The 26,707-nt window shown below is 40.0% G+C and overlaps 2 protein-coding genes across 2 annotated transcripts; one reads left to right on the top strand and one right to left on the bottom strand.

Annotated features, from left to right (window-relative positions):
* Window positions 1-6,448: 6,448 nt before the first annotated feature.
* Window positions 6,449-8,216, bottom strand: LOC132804982 (ankyrin repeat-containing protein ITN1-like). The gene is made up of 2 exons (XM_060819559.1): window positions 7,695-8,216; window positions 6,449-7,186 (listed from the first exon to the last, which is right to left on the bottom strand). Exons 1-2 carry the CDS (start codon window positions 8,214-8,216, stop codon window positions 6,449-6,451), a joined length of 1,260 nt encoding a protein of 419 aa, XP_060675542.1.
* Window positions 8,217-18,504: 10,288 nt separating this feature from the next.
* On the top strand, window positions 18,505-23,408 carry LOC132804983 (uncharacterized). The gene is made up of 2 exons (XM_060819561.1): window positions 18,505-20,574; window positions 22,426-23,408. Exons 1-2 carry the CDS (start codon window positions 18,760-18,762, stop codon window positions 23,332-23,334), a joined length of 2,724 nt encoding a protein of 907 aa, XP_060675544.1. The 5' UTR covers window positions 18,505-18,759; the 3' UTR covers window positions 23,335-23,408.
* Window positions 23,409-26,707: the final 3,299 nt, after the last annotated feature.

The raw sequence follows: 26,707 nt of genomic DNA on the forward strand, positions 1-26,707 counted from the left end.
TAGGCGCTTGAATACTGACTTTGGACTATGAGGCCCGTAATTCTCTGGTGGTGACTTTAACACATTCTGCTCACATATCTCTCCAAGTTGCTTCTTTCCATCGTCAACTCTATGTTTGCAGTGGGTACAAAACACTTTGGTCGAATACTCCTTTTTCAGATTCTGTCATATGAGGATTGTCCTAGCTCGACCTTAATTCTAGGTTTAGTCAAGTTTACAATGTTGGCCGAAACCATATCCACTTAGGCCAATGGGAGAGAATTGCTATCAACCTTCATTACATCCTTTCCTTTTTCCGAAAACTTTAAGGTGCCCTTGTCGATTAAAGCTTGGATTGCATTTTGGAACACTACACAATGAACAGTTTGATGCATCCACATACCATGCCACGTGTAGTACAGTTTCTTTTTAGTTTCTTTCGCTGGGGATAAAACATGGCCGTCGGGTAATTTAATTACCTTGTTGGCTAACAGTAGTAAAAAATTTAGTCAACTTTGGATATGTCAAAACTGTAAACCTTTTTTGGCTCGAGCTGATTCTTTTATGTATCCATGACCAAATGAGGAATCCTTTGGTTCCTTATTGGTTTAGCTAAAGCTTTGCATACATATGGCCTAGTGGCCACTACCTCAGTAGCATCGATTTCGATGGAGGCATCCTTGATTCCTTGGTTTCCAACTTCAACCGAATAAATCTCCGTATTTGGATCTCTATAGTATGATCCCCAATATGAGTTCTTCCTCTGATAATCTTCCCTTAAAATACCTTCATATCTAGATGCTCGAGAGACTATCTTGAACAAATCATGAAACTTCGTCCCGTCAAACTTCTTCCGAAGCTTATAACCCAGTACACTCTAGGCTAGCTTGACAAACTCTCTTTTTGGTATATCCAGATGCCATCTAATCCTTGCCTTTTTGAACAAAGTGATAAAGTTCTCCACTGATTCTCCTTCCATCTGACGCAAACACGACAAATCAGCCATAGAGATCTCCTGCTCAATCCTGTAAAATTGTTCATGGAATTTCTGCTCTAATTCTTGCCACCTATGGATTGAGTTTGGTTGCAGGTTGATGTACCACGAGAAAGCAGAACCTGTCAAAGAGTTAGCAAACAGATGGAGCTTTAAGAATTCATTGGCCACAGCTTCTCCACATTGAATAGTGAAGCGGCCTATGTGCTCCACAGTGGATTGATTCTCTTCACCCGAAAACAAGGTGAATTCAGGAAACCTGAATCCCCTTGGAAATTCTATCCGATTAATAGCCTCTAGGTAAGGCCTTTTATAGGATGATCGGCCAATTCTTCTGAATGTAGGGCCGATCTTTTCCTGGATGATTGTCTCAACGGCCTCCCTATCCATGCCCTGGCCATTGTGTATCCAGTTTCAGACATTATGCTTGTGTCTCCATGTCGGGTCGTGGTAGTCGGTCTGGTGGTGATGATCTTCATTTTGGCCATATAGAAAGTTTTGGCCAAATTGTTTAGCATTCCCCCCACCATGACCTTGATTTTGGACAGGTGGCAAAATATGGAGCTGAATGTCTGCCTTCCTCCGTTAACATTATTTGTAGCCTGAGGGGCCTGCATGCCATAAGGTGTGGCTTGAAAAGCCCGCATTAGATGTGGTACAGCCTGAAGGGCCAGTACAATCTGTTCTTCTTGGCCATTTCTAACATTCTGGCCTTGGTTTTCGGTTGGTCCTCCACCATAAATTGGGTGCCGAGCTGGTAGGGGAATATAAGGTTGTTGTTCTGGCATGACTATCCTTCCTTTACTTCCATTTGTTCTCGCTAGAACAGCTGGTGCATCGGTTCTTACCGTGTTACCTTCAAGTAAGGCTGAAAAGGCCTGCAACTATTATTCTTGCCCAGTAAATGGCCTTGCCCCACTCGACGAGGCTTGAGTAACTTGCAATTATTGATGCAACAAATCCATAATGCCTTCCAGCATTGTTGGTGAGTCTCCTGATATGCTTCCATCTTCCTTTGTCCTTCCTTCAGATCTCGGGATAGCAAACAGATCAACCCGTGGGTAGACATCTCTATCGAATCGAGAGTCTTGCCAACTTCTTCCTCTTTGTTTTTGTTGCGGGTGTTGGACTCCAAAGACCTTGATCGAGTCTGAATCATTATCTTCAATTAAAAATTTGTGTAGTCCCATCGGACATGCCAAAAAGATATGTTGGAATAAAGTTAGAAAATTTTCAACAATCTGTCGTCTCCTAAATTCGCGAGTATGCCACTTCAAACCTGTAACAGTTCAAAGAAATAAAAAAAAATGTGCACCAAATGTAACACCCCGTCTCAAAGTACAACGGAAATTTTCCAACTTTGACCGTTAACCGTTGACCGAAGGGGTCAAAAGTTGACTTTTTGACTCGGATGGAATTCTAGGTTGACTGAGATACCGTTACTAAGTAAACGTTGGCACGAGTTTGAAGACTAGTAGCACATTGAAAACGGAGCTACGGTTTGAAAGTTATGAGCAAAACAAGTTGAGGTCCAAACTGTCCAAGGGATGCCGGAGTTGACTTTTTATTCATGCAAAGTTGAGCTTTGACTCATGCATGGTTGTGAAGTACTCATCGATACGAGTCCGTAGACTAGCGGCACATCCGATTTGGACATGTGGTTTGAAAGTTATGGACCTGTAGAGTTTTTCAAATACTATATTATTTTAATATTATTTTTAAACGTGTAACAATGTGCCACGTGTGACTTAATAAATGTGACCATGTGTCACCATGATGTGATGCCACATGTCAACCATGCTTAATACCATATTATTTTATTATTGTTATTTTATATAATAATATTATTTTTAATATTATTTAATTATTTTATTTTATTTTTTATTTCTTTTTCTTTCTTTTTCTTTTCTTTTTCCTTTTTTTTTCTTTTCCCCCATGTGAGAAAACACCCAGCCCCCACCCGAAGCCTCCTTCTTCTTCCTCTTTCTTCTTCCTTTCCTTTCCTTCTTCCTATCGGGCCCTTGCCGTTTCTTCGTTTCCGGCCACCGGACGGCCACACGCGCCGGCCACCGATGAAGCCCAGTTCCCGGAGACCCTGACCTCCAAGTTTTCCTGCCAGATGCCGCCGGACGCGCCCAGATCGAGCCGGTGAAGTCGGCGGCAGTGGGTTGAATTTTTCCAGCGATTTTCGCCGTTTCCGGCCAACCCAATCTGGTCTTCCACCCCTTTCCCCTTATTTTGGGTCCTCTGAGTTCAAATATGGCCTCCAATTGTTTAAATTCAAAGTGGTTCGAAAGTTATGAGGAGATGAAATTCGGCCAGTACTTCCCAGGAAAATTCCGACCACCACCGGCAGAATTGGGGTCAATGGAGACCAGTAATGCGATCCTCGTTCCATAAGCTTTGTTTCGGTATATTACTCGTCAATTTTGGTTAACGTTTGTGTTTAACCCCCCGGGTACCGGGTATTATTTATCTGAATAAAATATTATTTTATTTGACTGTGTGTGAATTGTTGTTCTAGGAGCACGTGTGCGTCGTGGAATTGATCCCATGGAGGATCTTAGGTTAATTGCATGCTCCAGGTGAGTGACCCACCTTAAAAACTATTTTCGGGTGATGATTTATATTTATTTTGTGATATTTGAATATTTGGAAAATATATGTATGTGGTTGGAATTTTATAAAATTGGGTATTTATAGTATACTGTCAAATTTCGGATGTTTGGTTATATGCATACATATATATTTTTTGATGTCATGATTGAATATTGGAGAAATTCAAAGAATTTATTATTTAAATTCTGGATTACTAATATTATTATTTTTACCAAGAATTTTCATGTACAATCAAGGGCTTATGAAGAGAAAATATATTTAAATATTTTTGTGAGCATTATATATTATTTTGGAGGAAAAGAAATTGATTTAAAGGATTTGAAGAAAAATATTGGTATGATGGTACTGTATGTTTTAAAAAGGTAATTATGCATTTATAATGCGAGGTGGTTGATTTCATGGTTTTGAGTAAACCATATTTCTTTTCTATATTGATGATTTATGGTGAGAAATGCAAGGAATGTGGGATTGGAGATTTTTATAACTTCCACGGTAAATTTCGGAAATTTTTGGTAATAATAAAAATGGGCTATTGGTATTTATTTTATTTTAATTATTTTAGACGCACTTATGCAGTACTGGTGTTCTGTACCATACATGAGATTGTGATTAGCGCGCAGGTTTTAGTCTCCCGTGAGTTACCTATGGACTTGAGGGCAGGCCAGTTTAGTATAGTGCACATAACCGTCCTCCTCCTAGGCTGGGATGACAGTCTCCCGTGAGTTACCTACGGACTTGAGGGCAGGCCGGTTTAGTATAGTACACATAACCGCCCTTCTCCTAGGCCGGGATGACAGGTTTTAGCAGCGGCGCTGTCGGAACGCCGAAGCGACTGTATGCCGGTCTCTCTTTAACCCCCGCCTGAGGGTGCTCGGGACGCTGAGTATCATAGGGCATCACTGGTATATAGTGTGGTGCATCAGGCTATTTTCGATTTGAATTTTTAAGCTTATTATTTGGAAATACTATTCAAATAAAATGGTTAATTTATTTAAGTTTTACCGTTTATTTCGACAAATAATTTTTATAGCATTTTTCTATATGATTTATTAATTGTTATTCAAAATTTACTTTATTCCGGATTATTTTTCTGAGTGCATTGGATTCCAAAAATTGTTGCATTTTATTGGTAATTATCGATTAAATATTTTCATATAAATCGTGGTGCTCTATATTATTATTTGCATGATTTTGTATTTTAAATGTTGATATTCCATTTATTTATTATTTAATTAATTATTTATTGGCTACCTTGATTTTTGGGGAAATATAATTGCTGGGTTTTGTGAAATGTTTTAAAAGGGGAACTTTTCCAACCGAGTGAACCGTGAGGGTTTTGAGAGGAATTATTATTTTCAATTAATTATTATTTATTTACTCATTTATTGTTAATTATTCAAATGTGCTATAATTTTTGTTACTATTATAATTCTATAGTAGATAGGGTCACTCACTGAGATGATTAGCATCTCACGTTTTTAAATTCAGTTCCCTTAGGTTCGGGCTGGTAGGCGACATCAGAATCAACTCGACGTTTGTTGCTGTTGAGTTTCAAGAGTTATGCTTCCTTGTATTCTATTGTATTATTGTTTCCTATTTTATGTTGTATAACTTTCATACTCATCTGTAACTTATGATGCTCTGTATATTTACTGGACCTATTGTATCAATACTACATGAATTTCCTGTTTATTTTATCGGAGTGCTGAAAGTTGTGGATTAAATTGTAATAATGTGGGAGGAATAAGGGGATATTTCTAGAAATGTGTTTTCAGTGCAGGAAAATTATGGTAAGTCCAACCCTTAGGGGAGGTTCTGCCGGATTTTCCATTGGAAGGTCCGGTAGGGTTTCCTTGGGATCAGGGCTTGTCTAGGGTTCCGGTGAGGAATTTTGGACGGGTCCTGACACCAAATGAATTAAACTCCTCAGACGATTGTATTGATTATTGGAGAACAAAAATAATCTTACAAGATCTGATTGCCTTAATGATTAAAGGACAACTAAGAACAATAAATTAGAGAAAGTAAATTCTAAAGAGAATAAACTAATTAGTCTAAGGTCTTGTAGCTGTAGTAGAGATATGTCAAGCTCACTTCAAAGCCAATGGAGCTTCAATTTATATAAGAGAAAATGGCCAAATACTTCATGCACTTTCAGCCGAAACTCCAACTTCAAAATCTCAATTTATACATGTGACAATTGCATGACCATCCACTCCCAATTAATTAATCTCTCAATAATAATACTCCAATAAATTGGAAATATTAATTTTAAAAAAATAATATTTTTTGGCCAAACAAGATGTGTATGTAAGACAGCGTAAGGTGATAATAAGTAACACTTTCAAAAGTCTAGTTAGCTAAGTGCAAAGTTTTGAATATTTTGTAAGTTCGTAAACAATCAAAACTGAATGGTATCAATACAAGTGTGAAGTATTCATTCCATAAAATATTACTATTCGTTCACTCTCTTTTGCATTTGCTCAAATATGAATTTCAACATCTTCTGGTGCTTTTATTTAATAAATTTTAATTCTCTTTTTAGAAATATCGTTTCTTTTTAAATTTTCTTTCCTCTCGGTCTTTTCTTTGGTTTTTTTTTCTAATTTTTTTCGACAATCTTAATTAGAGTTGCTATGAAATTGCAGCACTTTTTTTCCAAACTAGATAAAAAAGTGCAATTTAAAAAAAAAAAAAAGGCATTATTAATTAATTAAAACCAAATTGAAGGCAGCGCATTATATCATAAAACTAATAGTGGAGTTCATTGGAAGTACTTAACAATATCCAGCATAGCAAATACAATACATAGGGAGTTCCAACATTGATATGCAATTTGAATTTAACTATAATGTTTCAACTCCAGAGTCCAAAACGACTTCTGACACTGTTGCGAGGCTCAAATCTTCTGGCTTTTGCTAGTAACACGAGCAGTAACATAAAAGGAAAAAAAAGCAAGAAGAGGACGCCTGTAGACAAGTTGGTAATACCATTGCCAGGAACATAATAGTCGACCTTGAAGATGTTGTGGTTTTCTGTTCTAGGGATGACTGTCTTTATACCTTGCTCGAAAGCAAGAATCATCATGCAAAGTGAGATCTCTGTAACATATACTGTCCAAACAACTGGGAGTATAATAACTGCCAATATTCTTCCACAAACCACGAGAAAAAGGTGGAACAACAAGGAAATAGAAGATACAACAAAAGCCAATTGATCATAAAATAGAAACCATTTGAATGCTTCACTTTGGTAGAGAACTGGTAGCCCTTGGTCGTTGTAACCACCGGGCATTGTGAAAGGGGCCACAAAAGTGGCGGCAGCTATTATTGATGATACCAGTAAATTGACATTGGAGAAATCCTTCACCATATTTCCAAAATGTTCTTCATTTTTATACAGCTTCTTCTTGTCTGATGATACCATTACCATCTTTTCAAGCTGTTTCCAGTCGGCTTCTTCGTTTTCTTCAACTTGTATTTCATCTTTTTTCTTTTCCTTACTCTCAGCTTCATTCGTTTTTCTTGTGTCCACTTTCTGTTCAGAACGTGGTGGTAAAACAATTTCTATCTCCAAACTCATCATGATCTTCAACTGGACCACATGCATGTACGTAATCCATTACACTTTTCAATTATATCAATCAGCTTGAAAATATTTATTAATGCCAGCGCACATGTCTTTGGATGCTTGAAATTAACCAGTATTATAATTGGTTTCAGAAAGGAAGATTAGCATAGAGACAAGAAGTACTACAACACTAAACATATATATAGATACACTATGATTAAATTATGGGGGTTAAATACATACATAAAATAATTTAACTATATATTGACATTATAAATAATGACCCTAAACCAAAACATTTCTTCCATAAAAAAGAAAAGAAAAAGAAAATTTTGAAATTACATAAATATTAGTATTTCTTTTCAGAATAATGAACGATCGAATTGCTTTATATAAATATAGTAGCAATGAATATATATATATATATATATGGCTAATGATGTATTATGTATACCATCAAATATTCTCTATTGTAAATCTGAGCCATGCATTCATATATGGTTCTATTTCGTATGTGTGCCAGAAAACTTACAATTTCAGCATCCTTTAGCTTCTTTTTTGATAGAATTATGTCAACAAATGTCTTTTTGTCCTTGTTTGTAGCTCCCTTGTCAATTCTTGAGTCATTTGTAAGAATTCTTAAAATATGGAAATCTCCTACAGTAGCGGCTACATGCAAAGCTGTATTTCCTTCATTGTCTTTCAGATTTATAAGATCCTGAAATGCCATGGCCCATTCTAGGAAAAATTTCACCACCATTTCCTCGCTACTTTCCACCGCAATATGAAGAGCTGTCCGACCGTGCTTATCCAACAACTCACAAACTTCTGGACAACTTTCCATCAGCACTCTAATGACAGCACCATGTCCTTTCTTTGCTGCAATGTGAAGGGCAGACATGCCTTCTTTGTTCCTAGAGAAAGGAAGGCTCTTCCTATCTTTGTTCAAAAATCGTTCAGCAAGCACCTCGTTGCCAATATGTGCGGCATAGTGAAGAGGAGTCCATCCAAAGTCATCAGCTTGTTCTAGTGTTAAAGCCTGAAGTTTCTCCATAATCTGAAGCCCAAAATCTACATAGGAACCGACAAATCGTAGATAAGGGCTAATAAGTTAAGGAAAGTATATATTTATATAACATATGTATTCAAATGCACTTCACTACCCATCTAACTTACATCGTTTCAATTGAAGGGAGGCTAAAATGTTCAATTGAGATCTTCAATTTTTATTTTGTTTGCAACATCTAGAGAACTAAAAAATTGTTTAATGGTCAACTGAAAGAGGGATACGTGCATCCACTTTTTGACTATTTTGTATAACATATAAATAGGTGGTAAAAATGGCAGCCAAAGATTCTATTTTTGCAGCCTCAAATATACAAAAATGGCAGACAAAGAAAAAATTAAAAAAGGCTTAGGGCGTTGCCTTTAGTTACAACAATCACTTTTGGCTCTCTGAAATAATAAAAGAAGTATTCATTTATTAGAACGGCAGCGAAACTGGAAATTTTTGACCGCTCTTTTTCCTACAATTTCCTATATTGCAAAAAAAATTGAAAAGAGTTAATTTCATCCATCTTTCCAAAAGCTCATTTTAAATAAAGTTTGAATCCCTATGATTTAAAAATATCATAAATCTCCTTTCTAAGTCATTATATTCCTAATTGTTTCATTAACACTACACCAATTAATATCATTCGCACCCCTTCCTATTTCTAAAACAAAGTTTTAATTTGATTTATTCTTTGATTTAAAAAATATCATAAATTTCTCTTCCAATTTTAAAAGTCATTAATTTTCTTTATTTATTGTTCCATTCATACCTCTTAAATATCATATACATCCCTCGTAAAGATGTTAGTTGTAATTTTTAAAATCATGAATATTAAATTGTAATTTGTGAAAACCTTAAGAAGCAAGATGAAATATTGCCAATTAAAAATCAAGGGCTCAATTGAAAGATTTTAAAACATTAGGCTTTTGATGTAAATAATAAAAGTAGAAGGAAGTAAAGTGCATTTGATCTTTATGTGCCTTAATTATTGAACTCTAACATAATGGCATAATGAATTTTGACACGTTGTGAGCATACATCCAACCTAATTATGTTGAGAGCATATTAATATGATAAGTATTACGAATTGTCGTCTGTCAAACTAACTTTTTATTTTTAAATTATTATTTTAAATGACACCTTTAATAATCGATATCATAGCGACCTTACATTAGAGCATAATCCTAATAGAACATTATTAAGAATAATATTAATACTGTAGTTTAATACGACACTAACGCAAGTTAAGGTTTTTTTTTTTTTTTTTTTAATCAAGACATTACACAAGTTTAGTGAAACAACTTTTTCTAAATTTTGAACCCCAAAAAAAATAAATAAACCCCTTTCTTAATTATTGCAATTTTTTTTTTTTGAAATATTTGTCTTAGCAGGTGTTCTGCCCAAGTGTTAAGAAGGATTGACTTTTGGTCTTGTAATGACCATTCATGATCATGAGTAATATGGAAAAATAAAAGAACCAAATAGTTACAAATTCAGTTCAAATATTTCCCTTTTTTTAAAAAAAAATAAAAATTAAACGGTTAGGGAGTAGATTTAATATTATACATCAACAAAAAATAGATTTAATATTATACATCAACAAAAAGGAGAAAAACTTGAAAGTTTTAAGGAGGAGGATTTCACTTAGAACTAGCTAAACCTAAGACATGGATATGTATTCATAATAGTTCTTACCACCATGCTAAGCCTACAAATACAATGAATAAATTCGTAAATACACTAACTCAAAATTTTAAAAGCTTTTGGACTCTATTAACCTTACATAAAAAAACATGAGAAATATTCAATGTGAGGGCAAATAAGGAAAGTTATTAAATTTTTTTTTTTTAACTCAAACAATGAAGTTAATTAAGGCAACCCACTTATATGTGTATATATATATATATCAATCACTTTCTCACTTTCTCATCATGATGTTTTAATAGATTTTTCATTAAAACTTTACTGATTAATTTTTGAATCTTTAATTGTTGAGATTTAAAAACGTATTTAAATTTTTATATAAGTTAATTAAAAAATTAAAATCCTAAGATGATAAAATAAATTCTACCAAGATGCAGATTTTCTGCCTCTCTTCCTTGTCCCTTTTCCTGTCTCCTCAATAAGGGATTGCCACCTCATTTAAAAAAAATTTAGAGAATAGTATTTCCTCACTGTCATTTTCTCTTCCGTTCAACCTTTGCATTGTTTTTCTATCAACCCACAATATTTTACTTCTAACTCCTAGCTTTTTGATTTCTCATAATTGAATCTGCAAGTTACTTTTTAACTATATTTGCAAATCGTTTATGTTCTTTCTGTATTGCATACCATGGTTTTTTTATTTTTTTAATCACACAATTCACACTCATGGACCATGGTTAAAACTAAATCAATCACATAATTTTAGGACATTTAGTGGCATGTCCCTCTCAGTTACTACATCAATGTTCTGTATGGTGGGTTTTTTCTTCCCCTTTATTTCTCTGTTTCCATTTCTTTTGTGGTTTTTCAGATATGGCTGCTCATTGGTTGGGATCGGCATGTGAAGATTGTGAGCAGATTTAAGATTGATGAGACCAACAAAATTTGTATATAGATAATTTAACTGATGAAGTAAAACATAAAAGGAAATCAAAGGGCAGACAGCATAATGGAAGAGAAACCAATGACAATAAAACTTATGTTTCCTTTTACATTTTAGATTATACATGTTCACTTTTAATTGAAAGAACAGAAAAAGAAACACCAAATGGGGACAGAGGATCTATGTAAACTCTATCATGATTCATATAAATTTTAAATGCATTTTTAAATCTCAATTTTTAAAAAGATCAAATGACATATAAATAAGATACGGATAAAAAAGTTAAAAAAAAATCTAATAAAAAATTAATTAATATCTATATATATAAATTTTACTATGCAGATATCTGCATAAAAATTGATTATATAATATATACATGACATTCAATTTTCCTACCAACTTGATATTCTCGATTTATATAAAATAAAGGTTTTGGTGGGGAGAGCCGAGTGGACATTTTAATCTCCTATCCCTAACATCAATATATATATATATATATAGAGAGAGAGAGAGAGAGAGATGCAACTAAACGTAAATGTTTTAGCAACGGAAGAGAATGACAAATGAAACAAGAATTTATGTCTTGAAGGGAAAGAATGCTTTTACCTGTCTTTGCGATGTCAAGTCTACGCGAGCAAAAAAGTCTACATAAGACAGTTCTTCGCAGTAAATATGTCAGGACCCGTCCAGAATTCCTTTCCCGGAACCCTAGACAAGCCCTGATCCCAGGGAAACCCTACCGGACCCTCCAATGGAAAATCCAGCAGAGCCTCCCCTAAGGGATGGACCTACCACAAATTACCTGCACTGAAAACACACTTCTATAATCATCCCCTTATTCCTCCCGCAACACTACAAATGGTTCCACAATTTTCAACACTTCTCAACAATAACAACAGTCCAGTGCATAAATAAAACATAAGTGTCCCAATAGTATACAGAGCTTTAAGGAGTGCTAAGCAATAGAAATACAACAAGGATGAAATAAATAATACACTGAAATGAAAGAGTACAGGAGTACTTCTCGAAACACAACAGCAGCGGAAAATTGGTTCGCTCCGGAAGGACGTCTACCACCACTGGCACTTAAAAACTTAAGCGCGTAAATCAACTAAGATCCTCCTCGGGATCAACTCCGCCACTCGTACGCGCACCTAAACAACTACAGTGCACCAACCAAAAATATTAATATTTTATTCGGGTAATTCCCAAATGGGTACCTGGGGAGCGAATACCAAACGATATCTAAAAGTTGCGAGTTATATACCGAATCGAAGCTCGAGTGATGAGGATCACTGATTCGGTCTTACTTTCCGGTGATCGGACCCGACGGGGTCGGAATCTCGTCGGAAAGCTTTTTAGGTTTCGGCTCCGCAATTCTCCCAAATCGTCACGAATTGGCGGAAACGGATGCCGGATTTGGGTTCAGGAGATCGAACACAGTGGACTGGGGCCGACCGGGAAACTGGGTACTCGCCGGAACAGTAACTTCCGGCGAGCCACCGCGGTCACCGGCAACCGTCGCCGGCGGCGGCGCGTGCGGTGGCCGTTGGCTGTGATTTTTTGCAGATTTATAGATCGTGGGGAGAGCAATCCAAAGGAATCGGCGGTGAGGCAAACGGAGGCCGGACGGCGGAGAAATCACGGTTTGAAGATTTCCGGCCCCTCGCCGGAAAATGCTCCGATCCCGGCGCCTCGGTGGTCCGATGGCCGTGAAATTTGGTGGGTCGGCCGGACTTGAGGAGAGGATGAAGGGTGTCTGGCACGTGTGGTCGGAAAATGGCCGAAAATGGGTCAGTCGGCGGTGGAGGGAAAAACTCGCCGCCTCGATCCGGGCGCGTCCGGCGGCCGATCGCCATGAAACTTTGAGGTTTTGCCGGAAATTGGGAGGAGAATCTTGCTGGCCAGTGCATGTACAGTAGATCGACCTGAAAATTTGAAAAATTTCGACGCCGGTCGGACTCTCTCTCTCCTCTCTCTCTTTCTCTCTCTTCCCCAAAATTTTTATCAAATAAAAGCCACTGTGTGACACTGTTCATGCCACGTGGACCAATCAGAAGCTGACACGTGGCATCACTGTGCACTTAGGCCAGATATAATAAAATAATACGGTATCCGACGAACTTCAAACGTCCATAACTTTTTAACCGAACGTCTGATTCAAGCGTGCCGCTAGTCTATGAACTCGTATCGACGAGTACTTCACAAGCATGCATGAGTCAAAGCTCATTTCCCCACAAATAAAAAGTCAACTCCGACACCTCTTGGACAGTTTGCACTTCAACTTGTTTTGCCCATAACTTTCAAACCGTAGCTCCGTTTTCGACGCGCTACTAGTCTACGAACTCGGGGCATCATGCACTTCGCCACGGTACCCTGGTCAACTCGAAATTCCAACTGGAACAAAAAGTCAACTTTTGACCAGCTCGGTCAACGGTCAACCTCGATCAACGTGCACGGATTCCGGTGCGATTTGGGACAGGGTGTTACAAAATAAGCGAGCAAAATCGTAAAAATTTACTGTAAACCACAATTTAGTGAACCATACTCTTCCCAAGTTAAAGATACAAGACCTATAAGGGATATTGGAAAAGGACAGAATCTTTAGTTCAATAACGAGGAATGAAAATTTTATTCGGATGGAAAGTTTATTCTTGGTTTTATCACTAGGTCCAACTTACAAATACATAGTTCAATAGTTCAGTGGTTTTATTTTTACCAATAAACTCATAAATTGGTGGCATTCACATATGGTCCTTTTAAGCAAAATTTGTTTTTTTTTTTTTTTTTAATGAAATTATAAATTTTGATTTTTGTATGTTTAGAATTTAAAAATGTGAACGGCAATAATTTTTATAACAATTTGATAAAAATGAAAATGGTAAAATTTATAAAGAACTTATTTTTTAGATAAATATTATTATTACAAATAAATTTGTAAAAGAAAAACTTTTATTTAAACTCTTTCATTTTTTGTCCTAATTATAATTAAATTCTATACTTTTGAAAAATTATCATCATATTTATTTAAACTCGTTAATTTAAATCATTAAAGATCATAATTATATTTTTATAATATTATTAGTTAATTATAAAATGTCCATTTTTAACATTCTTTTGTTAAATTAATTAGTAAAAACTAATAATTAGTCTACTTTGATAGATTTAGAATACTATAAGAAGTTTCATATTTTAATAATGATTTTCCAAAAATGTAGGATCTAATATAATTATGGAAAAATTAATTATATTAGAAAAATTAAGGAATTTAAATGAAAATTTTCCTTTATAAAAAACTTATTACAAATAAATGATTTCAATTCATATGTATGATTAAATATCTATGGTGGATACTACAAATAGAAATAATATAAAGAATTAATAATTTATTATATGTTGTTATAGATTATAAAGATGGCGAATAATATCTATCAGGCTAATACTTGTAATTAACAATCAAATAACAAAAACAAATGTTAATAAAAAAGACCATTTAGCGAGCTAAAGATGTAAAATGTAACCATTAACATTTTTAATAAGTTCTATTAATTAAAGTGGATGTGAACTATGAATACATATATATATATATACATGTATATATATATTATATTTACATATATATAAAGAAAAAAAAATTATAAATAAATATTTTCCATTTTGTACATAAAATAATATATACCACAAATGCAGAAAACTATCAAAATTTTCAACAATAAAACTAAAATATATTTTATAATTAAAAAGAGTAAATATGGGAAAGTATGAAAGGATAAAAGAAAAGAAATTAATGTCATAGGGGATCAATTAGTCAGTGATGATATACTAATGTCTTTTGGAGCAAATTGCGGCTGTGTGCAAGACATTCATGTTGTTCCTTCCTTGATAAGAGCACTTTGGAGCATTGCTTAGGATATACAGGGCAGCTTGGTGAAGGCATCTATCCACCACCATGAAAAGAGGAGAGTCTCCTTCGCCGTTTACTATGGAAGCCAAATCGGGGTCCTCTTCAATCAGTAACTTGACAACCTCCAAGTGACTATGGCGAACAGCTTCATGGAGCACTGTGTCTTTCTCATTATTCTCCATGGTCAATAGCCTTTTGTTTTAATCAACATCTGTCTTTCATGCCATTTCCACTAGAATTCTTACAGTTTCCAGGTGCCCTAATTTTGATGCAATGTGAAGTGGAGTGTTTCCTTCATTGTTTTGCTCGTAAAGAAAATGCAGCAGATAATCATCTTCTTCAAGTCGCCTTAGCTTCCTAGATATAGTTGCTATATGAAGAATAGTGTTGTTTTGGCCGCTGGATCTGATGTTGTCTGCATTACCAATCAGATTGTGGTCACTTAATCCATCAATTGCAACATTATACAATTCACCATCCATCTCACGCTACCTTGCTAGATATTTTCTGTAACACCCCCTCCCAAAGTACAACGGAAATTTTCCAACTTTGACCAAGGTTGACTTTGACTTTGAACGTTGACCGAAAGGGTCAAAAGTTGACTTTTTGACTCGGATGGAATTCGAAGTTGACTGAGGTATCGTTATGAAGTACACATTGGCACGAGTTCGTAGACTAGTAGCACATCGAAAACGGAGTTACTGTTTGAAAGTTATGAGCAAAAAAAGTTAGGTCCAAATTGTCCAAAGGATGCCGGAGTTGACTTTTTTATTCATGCAAAGTTGAGCTTTGACGCATGCATGGTTGTGAAGTACTCGTCGATATGAGTCCGTAGACTAGCGGCACATCCGATTTGGACATGTGGTTTGAAAGTTATGGACCTGTACAGTTTTTCAAATACTATATTATTTTAATATTATTTTTAAACGTGTAACGATGTGCCACGTGTGACGTAATAAATGTGACCATGTGTCACCATGTTGAGATGCCACATGTCAAACATGTTTAATATCATATTATTCTATTATTATTTTATATAATAATATTATTTTTAATATTATTTAATTATTTTTAATTTATTTTGAAGTGTAAACTGTCTAAAAGGTGCCGGGAGTTGACTTTTTCTTGTGATGTAATTGTGAGTTGACTCTTGTATGGTTATAAAGTACTCGTCGGTACGAGTTCATAGACTAGCGGCACGCTTAAATCGGACATCCGGTTAAAAAGTTATGGACGTTTGAAGTTTACCGGATACCGTATTATTTTAATGTTTTTGGGTCGTGAACAGTGAAATGCCACGTGTCAGCTTCTGAGTGGTCCACGTGGCATGAACAGTGTCATGCAGGGTTTTAATTTTGAAAAAAACTCTCGGGGAAGAGAGAGAAAGAGAGAGAAGAGAGAGAAAGAGAGAGAGGAGAGAGAAAGAGAGAGAGAGGACCCGCCGGCCACCGGATTTTGCCACTGTTCCGGCCGAGTTACTGTACACGTGCCGGACAGAAAGCTTGCCCACCTCATTTCCGGCAAAACCTCCAAATTTCACGGCGAACGGCCGCCGGACGCGCCCGGATCGGACGTCCGAAGTTTGGCGGCGATTTTTCCCCTCCACCGCCGGCCACCGCGAATCGGCACTATTCCGGCCGATATACAGTACACGTGCCATACACCCAGCATCCTCTCCTCAAGTCCGGCCTACCCACCAAAAATCACGGCCATCGGACCACCGACGCGCCTGGATCGGAGCGTTTTCCGGCGAGGGGTCGAAAATCTTCAAACGGTGATTTCTCCGCCGTCCGACCTCCGTTTTGCTCACCGTCGGTCCCGTTGGATTGCTCTCCTCACGATCTACAAATCTGCAAAATTTCACAGCAAACGGCCACCGTCGGAAATTACTGTTCCGGCGACGGTTGCCGGTGACGTGGCGGCCCGCCGGAAATTACTGTTCCGGCGAGTACCCCGAAAATTCCGGCCAGCTCCAGTCCGCAGTGTTCGACCTCCTGAACCCAAATCCGACTTCCGTTTCCACCAATTCGCGACGGTTTGGGAGAATTGCGGAGCCGAAACCCGAAAAGCTTCCCGATAAAATTCCGACCCCGTCGGGTACGATCATCGGAAATTAAGACCGGATCTGTGATTAGCATCACTCGAGCTTCGATTCGGTATATAATTCGTAAATTTTAGTTATCGTTTGGTGTTCGCTCCCCGGGTACCCATTTGGGGATTACCCGAATAAAATATTAATATTTGTGGTTTTGGTACTGTGGATGTTTTAGGTGCACGTGCAAGTAGCGGAGTCGATCCTGCGGAGGATCTTGATTGAGATACGTGCACAAGGTGAGTGACCCACCTTCAAATTAATTTTGGGGAATTTAATTGATGAATATATTATGTGTGAATTAAATATTTGGAATTTAATTTCTATGTGCCAAATATTTATTGGATTTATTGTAGAATTATTTATGAATTTATTGGATTTAAGAAAATGCGAATTCTACAAATTTATGCCGTGTGGAATTATTTTATGGATTTGAGGATTTTGAAATTGGTGTGGTTTTAATGGTAAATTGGGTACGATTTGATTTTCAAATATTTCAAGGAAAATATTTGGTTATGTTGGTGATTTCAATTTTTATGAAATATGCCCATAAAATATTATGGGATTTGATTATGATATTTCGAGAAATTATTTATGCTTGGAAAAAATGTGGATATTTGAATTGATGGATTTGGGAGTTGGTGGATTTGAAAATCATGGGATTTATGGTATTAATTATAAGGAAATTGTGGAGAATTTCCCGGTTCAAGCGGATGGATTATGCCCGCTATGCTTATGAAAAATGTGAAATTTGTTTTATGATTTAAATTTATGGATTTTATAATTTTTAGATGCACCGTGCACGTACTGGTGTTCTGATTATGTGATATGGTATATGTGATATGGTTAGTGTGCACACGGTTGTGATTAGCGCGCAGGTGGGTGTGAGTAGCGCGCGGTTGATATTATGAGGGTGTCCTGTGGATGCCATCGGAGAGGGCGGCCACCCCCCCTTGGCCGGGACACCAGGTTAGCAGCGGCGCTGTGGGACGCCACGCGACCGTATGCCGGTTTCTCTCTATAACCTCCTGTCTGGCGGTACCTTGGGACGCTGGGTACTGTTGGCGCCACTGGTATATAGTGGGTGCATCAAATGATTTTCAGAACTGTGTTTTAAAAATAAAATGTTTGGAAACTGAATTAGAATTAAAAATATAATTGTTACCGCTTCTGGTATTTAATTGATGTCTTGGTTTTCGGGAAATATGAATAAAGGGTTTTGTGAAAATGTTTTAAAAGGGGAACCTTTCCAACTGAGAGAATTGTAAGGGTTTTGAGAGAAATTATTATTTCCAAATAATTATTATTTATATACCTATTACCGTGGTATGATAGTGTAGAGTAGTAGGGTCGCTCACTGAGATGATTAGCATCTCACACTCTTAAATTCCGTTCCTCTAGGTACCAGGTTGTCGGTGTTCACTCGGAGCGGACTTGATCTTCCTCGCTGTATTTGTTCGTGCAGTACCTTGTTCTTCTTTTACTGCAGTTGTAATATTTCTTTCACTTTTGCTGTATTCTGTATTTTGTAGTACTTCATAAAGCTCTGTATACTGTATGGGACACTTAAGTATTTGTATTGCACTGGATTACTGTATTTTTATTTTGGAGTGCTGAAATTTGTGGAACCAGTTCGTAGTACTGTGGGAGGAATAAGGGAACCATTATAGAAGTGTGTTTTCAGTGCAGGAAATTTTGTGGTAAGTCCATCCCTTAGGGGAGGTTCTGCCGGATCTTCCACAGAAGGGTCCGGTAGGGTTTCCCTGGGATCAGGGCTTGTCTAGGGTTCCGGTGGGGAACTTTGGACGGGTCCTGACAGTTGGTATCAGAGCATAGGTTCTTGTAATCCTAAGGGACTGTGCATTGCTGTACAGCCCATCCGTAAATTCCTTCCTTTTGTAATCGTGCTTAAGTGTCCCTGTTTCTAAACTCTTGTTTGTTTCTTCAGTAATCGACTACGATGAGTCGGCGGGACACACGAAGAACTCGGGAACGCTCGGCTGAGAGTTCCGGGAGTCGATCAAGCCTTAGAGATCTAGTCTCTCAGCTAACTAGAGCCTTAGGAGGTTCAAGCTCTAGTAACCGATCCGTGGATCAGGCTCGACGTTTAGGAGCCGTGGAGTTCGATGGAAGCCAAGGCCCAGCTGCAGCCTTGAAGTGGCTATCCAGCATGGAGAAAATCTTGGAAGAGGGGATGCAGTGCCCCGATGAGGATATGGTGAGGATTTCTGGGTTCATGTTAGAGGGAGACGCCCGGAAGTGGTGGCAAATGGAGAAGACCCGCAGAAGGCATACGTGGGACCAGTTCAAGATTGCCTTCTCTACTGAGTTCTGTCCTCCTGCCTACCGTGAGGCGAGAAAGAGAGAGTTCGAGGGACTGCGCCAGGGAAACATGACGGTGACAGAGTACGAGAGGAGGTTCCGGGAGCTGTCAGAGTTCTGCATGCACTTGATTCCCGACGATCACGCGAAGAAGGTGAGGTTCATAGACGGGTTGAACGAGAGCATCGGCTACACCCTTTCTGGGTCAGTACACCCCACCTATCAGTCCGCCAGGGATGCAGCGCTCGAGCTAGAGAGACAGGCGGAGATACACAGACCCTCGAGGCGCAGACCGTTCGAAGGTTCGTACAGCGGGGTACCCCGACAGGGGGCATCTAAGAAGAGTCATAGTTCAGGCTCAGACAGTGGTGGGTTCAGCCCTCGAGGCAGATTTCAGAGGAGAGGCGGCTATCGTATGCCCCAACCAGCGCGCCATTCCATCAGCGGCGGCACGAGCTCATATCAGCACTCTGGGTTTAGCCCCAAGCCATTCTGCAGACGTTGCAATAGAGCACACCATGGGATTTGCCAGTTTGAGGGTGTGTGCTTTCAGTGTGGACAGGCGGGACATATTAAGAGAAATTGCCCTTATGGAGAGGCGGGAGTGTTAGGGGCGAGCCCACCATCACATCAGGCCAGTGGATCGCGGGGTCAGAGTTCCCGAGGGAGTTATGCAGTAGGAGGTTCATCGGGATCAGTCCCACAGCCTGTTGGACCGAGCAGGGGTAGAGGACGGAGGCCCCAGCAGACAGGGCAGGGTCGAGTGTTTGCGATGACGCAGCAGGAGGCCCTAGCTACACCGGACGTCGTGGCAGGTACGTTGAATATATTCGGTAATGATGCATTAGTACTTATAGACCCGGGAGCAACACATTCATTCATCTCCAAGGAATTCGTCACTCGGGTCGGTATGACCCCTACTCCTTTAGAATGTCTAGTAGAGATAGCCACTCCTGCAGGAGAATCCTTGTGGCCTAGCCAGTTAATCAAGGAATGTTTCTTCTGCATCGAAGATCAAGTGATGGAGGCGGACTTGATCCTGTTGGATCTGTCCGGACTTGATGTAATTTTGGGCATGGATTGGTTGGCAAGGAACCATGCATCTGTAGACTGTTTCAGCAAGGAAGTTACATTCAGGAGGCCAGGGTTGCCAGAAGTAGTATTCCGTGGAGGAGTTGGAAGGCCCTTACCGAGGTTGATATCTACCCTTACCGCCAAGAAGCTACTGAATAAAGGTTGCCAGGGGTATTTGGCTCATGTGATAGATACCCGAGTAAGTGGGGTCAGGTTGGAAGACATGCCCGTTGTGAGGGATTTCCCGGACGTGTTTCCTGAGGAGTTACCAGGATTGCCTCCGGAAAGGGAAGTTGACTTTCCCATTGAATTGATTCCAGGCACCGTGCCTATTTCTCTACCACCGTATCGGATGGCTCCAGCGGAGTTAAGGAAGCTAAAGGTCCAGTTGCAAGATTTGGTAGATAAGGGGTTTATTAGACCAAGTATATCGCCGTGGGGAGCCCCAGTTTTGTTTGTAAAGAAAAAGGATGGTAGTCTAAGGCTGTGTATAGACTACCGACAACTTAATAAGGAAACCATTCCTAATCGCTATCCGTTGCCAAGGATAGATGATCTATTCGACCAACTCCAAGGTGCCAAGGTGTTCTCCAAGATCGACTTGAGGTCGGGATACCATCAGTTAAGAATCCGAGAGTCGGACATTCCTAAGACTGCCTTTAGGACGAGGTACGGACATTATGAATTCCTAGTGATGTCGTTCGGACTCACCAATGCCCCAGCAGCTTTCATGGACTTGATGAATAGGGTGTTTCGTCCGTACTTGGATCATTTTGTCATTGTATTTATCGATGACATTCTGATCTATTCAAGGAGCCAAGAAGAGCACGTGAGGCATTTGAAGAGAGTGCTCCAAACTCTAAGGCAGCATCAGCTATATGCTAAATTCGACAAGTGTGAATTCTGGTTGAATCAAGTGGGTTTTCTCGGACATATCGTGTCGGCAGAAGGTATCTATGTGGACCCTGATAAGGTAAAGGCAGTGTTGAGTTGGGAGCGCCCTACCACTGTGAGGGAGGTACGAAGTTTTCTTGGATTAGCGGGTTACTACCGTCGTTTTATTGAAGGGTTTTCAAGGATTGCCGGGCCACTTCATAGATTGACCCGAAAGAATGTTGAATTTAGTTGGACGGACAGGTGTGAACAGAGTTTTCAGGAGTTGAAGCAAAAGTTGACATCCGCACCTGTTTTAACTTTACCTGATGGGAATGAAGGTTTTGAAGTTTATTGTGATGCATCCCATCAAGGGTTGGGTTGCGTGCTAATGCAGAATCAAAGGGTGGTAGCGTATGCATCTCGGCAATTGAAGCAGCACGAACAGAATTACCCTACGCACGACTTAGAATTGGCGGCGGTAGTCTTTGCTCTAAAGAAGTGGAGGCACTACTTGTATGGGGCCACGTGCCAAATCTATACCGACCACAAGAGCCTCAAGTATATTTTCACTCAGAAGGAGTTAAATATGAGGCAAAGGCGATGGATGGAGTTGTTAAAGGATTATGACTGTGTGATTGACTATCACCCGGGTAAGGCGAATGTAGTGGCAGATGCTTTGAGTAGGAAGGCTACTGGATCCCTTGCTCACATCCAAGTCATCCAACTACCTCTCATGGTGGAGTTGAAGAAGATGGGGGTGTTAATGCATATGCATCCTTCAGGAGTTCTCATGGCTAGCTTCCAGGTACGACCGGTGTTGGTGGATCGTATAGTAGAGACCCAAATGGAAGATCCTAAGTTGAGGACAATTAAGGGCAAGGTACAAGAAGGTCTTGATCCGGAATTTTCCATAAGGAGGGATGGAGCCCTCGTGTATAAAGGACGACTTTGCGTTCCGGATATCCCAGGACTCAAGAAGGAGATTTTGGAGGAGGCGCATAGCTCGATGTATGCGATGCATCCTGGGAGTACCAAGATGTATCGGACGCTTGTTAAGTATTATTGGTGGATTGGTATGAAGAGAGAAGTGGCAGACTTTGTATCAAAGTGTTTGATTTGTCAACAAGTGAAAGCAGAAAGACAGAAGCCTTCGGGACTACTCCAACCCTTACCGATTCCCGTGTGGAAGTGGGAAGAACGCAACATGGACTTCGTATTCAAGCTTCCTTCCACACCTAGAAGGTACGACGGCATTTGGGTAATCATTGATCGTCTCACCAAGTCGGCACACTTCCTACCGGTACGAGAACGTTTTTCGCCCGAGAAGTTAGCCCAATTGTTCGTGCAACGCATTGTAAGTCTTCATGGAGTACCGTTAGCCATCGTCTCCGATCGAGATCCGCGCTTTACTTCACGACTATGGCGGAAGTTGGCTGATGCACTAGGAGCAAGACTTAACTACAGCACCGCTTTTCACCCACAATCTGATGGACAAGCAGAGCGCACAATCCAGACATTAGAAGACATGCTAAGGTCTTGCATTATGCAATTTAGCGGTAGCTGGGATGAACAACTGCCACTGATAGAGTTTGTCTACAACAACAGTTATCAAGCGAGTACTGGAATGTCCCCGTATGAAGCTTTATATGGGAGGCAGTGTCGGACACCTTTGTGTTGGAGTGAGGTAGGAGAAGAGAGGCTCCTTGCAACAACTAATGCGGTCGGATCTGAGTATTTAAGGATGACCTTGGACAAGGTGAAGATCATTAGGGATCGATTGAAGGTTGCCCAAGATAGACAGAAGAGTTACGCCGATGTGCGTAGAAAGGATTTGGAATTCGAGGTAGGAGATTGGGTATTCCTAAAACTATCTCCATGGAAAGGAGTAGTACGTTTTGGACGACGAGGTAAGTTGGGTCCTCGTTATATTGGGCCTTACGAGGTTACGGAGAGGATTGGCCCGGTGGCGTATAGGTTGGCGTTACCGGAAGAGCTAGCTCGAGTACACAACGTGTTTCATGTGTCGATGCTACGGAAGTATATTGCAGACCCGTCGCACGTACTCGAGAGTCCGGATATAGAGATAAGGGAAGATCTTTCGTATGTGGAGCAGCCAGTACAGATTTTGGATCGCGAGGAACGCACGCTACGCAACAAGACTATTCCTCTAGTTAAGGTCTTATGGCGGAACCACTTGGTCGAGGAAGCAACGTGGGAACCCGAAGCACAGATGCGTGAGCAGTACCCGTATCTGTTCCAGTGACGTGCGGAAATTTCGAGGACGAAATTTTTGTAAGGGGGGAAGGCTGTAACACCCCGTCCCGAATCGCACCGGAATCCGTGCACGTTGACCGAGGTTGACCGTTGACCGTTGACCGAAGGGGTCAAAAGTTGACTTTTTGACTCGGTGGGAATTTCGAGTTGACCAGGGTACCGTGGCGAAGTGCATGACGCCCTGAGTTCGTAGACTAGTAGCACGTCGAAAACGGAGCTACGGTTTGAAAGTTATGGGCAAAACAAGTTGAAGTGTAAACTGTCTAAAAGGTGCCGGGAGTTGACTTTTTCTTGTGATGTAATTGTGAGTTGACTCTTGTATGGTTATAAAGTACTCGTCGGTACGAGTTCATAGACTAGCGGCACGCTTAAATCGGACATCCGGTTAAAAAGTTATGGACGTTTGAAGTTTACCGGATACCGTATTATTTTAATGTTTTTGGGTCGTGAACAGTGAAATGCCACGTGTCAGCTTCTGAGTGGTCCACGTGGCATGAACAGTGTCATGCAGGGTTTTAATTTTGAAAAAAACTCTCGGGGAAGAGAGAGAAAGAGAGAGAAGAGAGAGAAAGAGAGAGAGGAGAGAGAAAGAGAGAGAGAGGACCCGCCGGCCACCGGATTTTGCCACTGTTCCGGCCGAGTTACTGTACACGTGCCGGACAGAAAGCTTGCCCACCTCATTTCCGGCAAAACCTCCAAATTTCACGGCGAACGGCCGCCGGACGCGCCCGGATCGGACGTCCGAAGTTTGGCGGCGATTTTTCCCCTCCACCGCCGGCCACCGCGAATCGGCACTATTCCGGCCGATATACAGTACACGCGCCATACACCCAGCATCCTCTCCTCAAGTCCGGCCTACCCACCAAAAATCACGGCCATCGGACCACCGACGCGCCTGGATCGGAGCGTTTTCCGGCGAGGGGTCGAAAATCTTCAAACGGTGATTTCTCCGCCGTCCGACCTCCGTTTTGCTCACCGTCGGTCCCGTTGGATTGCTCTCCTCACGATCTACAAATCTGCAAAATTTCACAGCAAACGGCCACCGTCGGAAATTACTGTTCCGGCGACGGTTGCCGGTGACGTGGCGGCCCGCCGGAAATTACTGTTCCGGCGAGTACCCCGAAAATTCCGGCCAGCTCCAGTCCGCAGTGTTCGACCTCCTGAACCCAAATCCGACTTCCGTTTCCACCAATTCGCGACGGTTTGGGAGAATTGCGGAGCCGAAACCCGAAAAGCTTCCCGATAAAATTCCGACCCCGTCGGGTACGATCATCGGAAATTAAGACCGGATCTGTGATTAGCATCACTCGAGCTTCGATTCGGTATATAATTCGTAAATTTTAGTTATCGTTTGGTGTTCGCTCCCCGGGTACCCATTTGGGGATTACCCGAATAAAATATTAATATTTGTGGTTTTGGTACTGTGGATGTTTTAGGTGCACGTGCAAGTAGCGGAGTCGATCCTGCGGAGGATCTTGATTGAGATACGTGCACAAGGTGAGTGACCCACCTTCAAATTAATTTTGGGGAATTTAATTGATGAATATATTATGTGTGAATTAAATATTTGGAATTTAATTTCTATGTGCCAAATATTTATTGGATTTATTGTAGAATTATTTATGAATTTATTGGATTTAAGAAAATGCGAATTCTACAAATTTATGCCGTGTGGAATTATTTTATGGATTTGAGGATTTTGAAATTGGTGTGGTTTTAATGGTAAATTGGGTACGATTTGATTTTCAAATATTTCAAGGAAAATATTTGGTTATGTTGGTGATTTCAATTTTTATGAAATATGCCCATAAAATATTATGGGATTTGATTATGATATTTCGAGAAATTATTTATGCTTGGAAAAAATGTGGATATTTGAATTGATGGATTTGGGAGTTGGTGGATTTGAAAATCATGGGATTTATGGTATTAATTATAAGGAAATTGTGGAGAATTTCCCGGTTCAAGCGGATGGATTATGCCCGCTATGCTTATGAAAAATGTGAAATTTGTTTTATGATTTAAATTTATGGATTTTATAATTTTTAGATGCACCGTGCACGTACTGGTGTTCTGATTATGTGATATGGTATATGTGATATGGTTAGTGTGCACACGGTTGTGATTAGCGCGCAGGTGGGTGTGAGTAGCGCGTGGTTGATATTATGAGGGTGTCCTGTGGATGCCATCGGAGAGGGCGGCCACCCCCCCTTGGCCGGGACACCAGGTTAGCAGCGGCGCTGTGGGACGCCACGCGACCGTATGCCGGTTTCTCTCTATAACCTCCTGTCTGGCGGTACCTTGGGACGCTGGGTACTGTTGGCGCCACTGGTATATAGTGGGTGCATCAAATGATTTTCAGAACTGTGTTTTAAAAATAAAATGTTTGGAAACTGAATTAGAATTAAAAATATAATTGTTACCGCTTCTGGTATTTAATTGATGTCTTGGTTTTCGGGAAATATGAATAAAGGGTTTTGTGAAAATGTTTTAAAAGGGGAACCTTTCCAACTGAGAGAATTGTAAGGGTTTTGAGAGAAATTATTATTTCCAAATAATTATTATTTATATACCTATTACCGTGGTATGATAGTGTAGAGTAGTAGGGTCGCTCACTGAGATGATTAGCATCTCACACTCTTAAATTCCGTTCCTCTAGGTACCAGGTTGTCGGTGTTCACTCGGAGCGGACTTGATCTTCCTCGCTGTATTTGTTCGTGCAGTACCTTGTTCTTCTTTTACTGCAGTTGTAATATTTCTTTCACTTTTGCTGTATTCTGTATTTTGTAGTACTTCATAAAGCTCTGTATACTGTATGGGACACTTAAGTATTTGTATTGCACTGGATTACTGTATTTTTATTTTGGAGTGCTGAAATTTGTGGAACCAGTTCGTAGTACTGTGGGAGGAATAAGGGAACCATTATAGAAGTGTGTTTTCAGTGCAGGAAATTTTGTGGTAAGTCCATCCCTTAGGGGAGGTTCTGCCGGATCTTCCACGGAAGGGTCCGGTAGGGTTTCCCTGGGATCAGGGCTTGTCTAGGGTTCCGGTGGGGAACTTTGGACGGGTCCTGACAACACGCGTCGGCCAGAGATGAGCGGGGGACGGAGGCGAGCTCGGCCTCAAAATTTCACAGTCACCGGCCGCCGGACGCGCCCAGATCGGGCCGGAGAAGCCGCCGGCCGAAAAGTTTCTCTCTCCTTTTTTCTTGTGTTTTCCGGCCAACCCAGCTCGACCCATACCTCTATCCCACCATTTTCGACCCCTCTGAGTCCATTTCCGGGGTTAGATTGCCCAAAATCCCCACCGTTTGGGAGATCCCTCAAGTTTAAACTCGGCCAAAGCTTTCCGGCCACCGCCGA

Source organism: Ziziphus jujuba, chromosome 8 (assembly GCF_031755915.1).
Source record: "Ziziphus jujuba cultivar Dongzao chromosome 8, ASM3175591v1".
Taxonomy (NCBI): Eukaryota; Viridiplantae; Streptophyta; class Magnoliopsida; order Rosales; family Rhamnaceae; genus Ziziphus; species Ziziphus jujuba.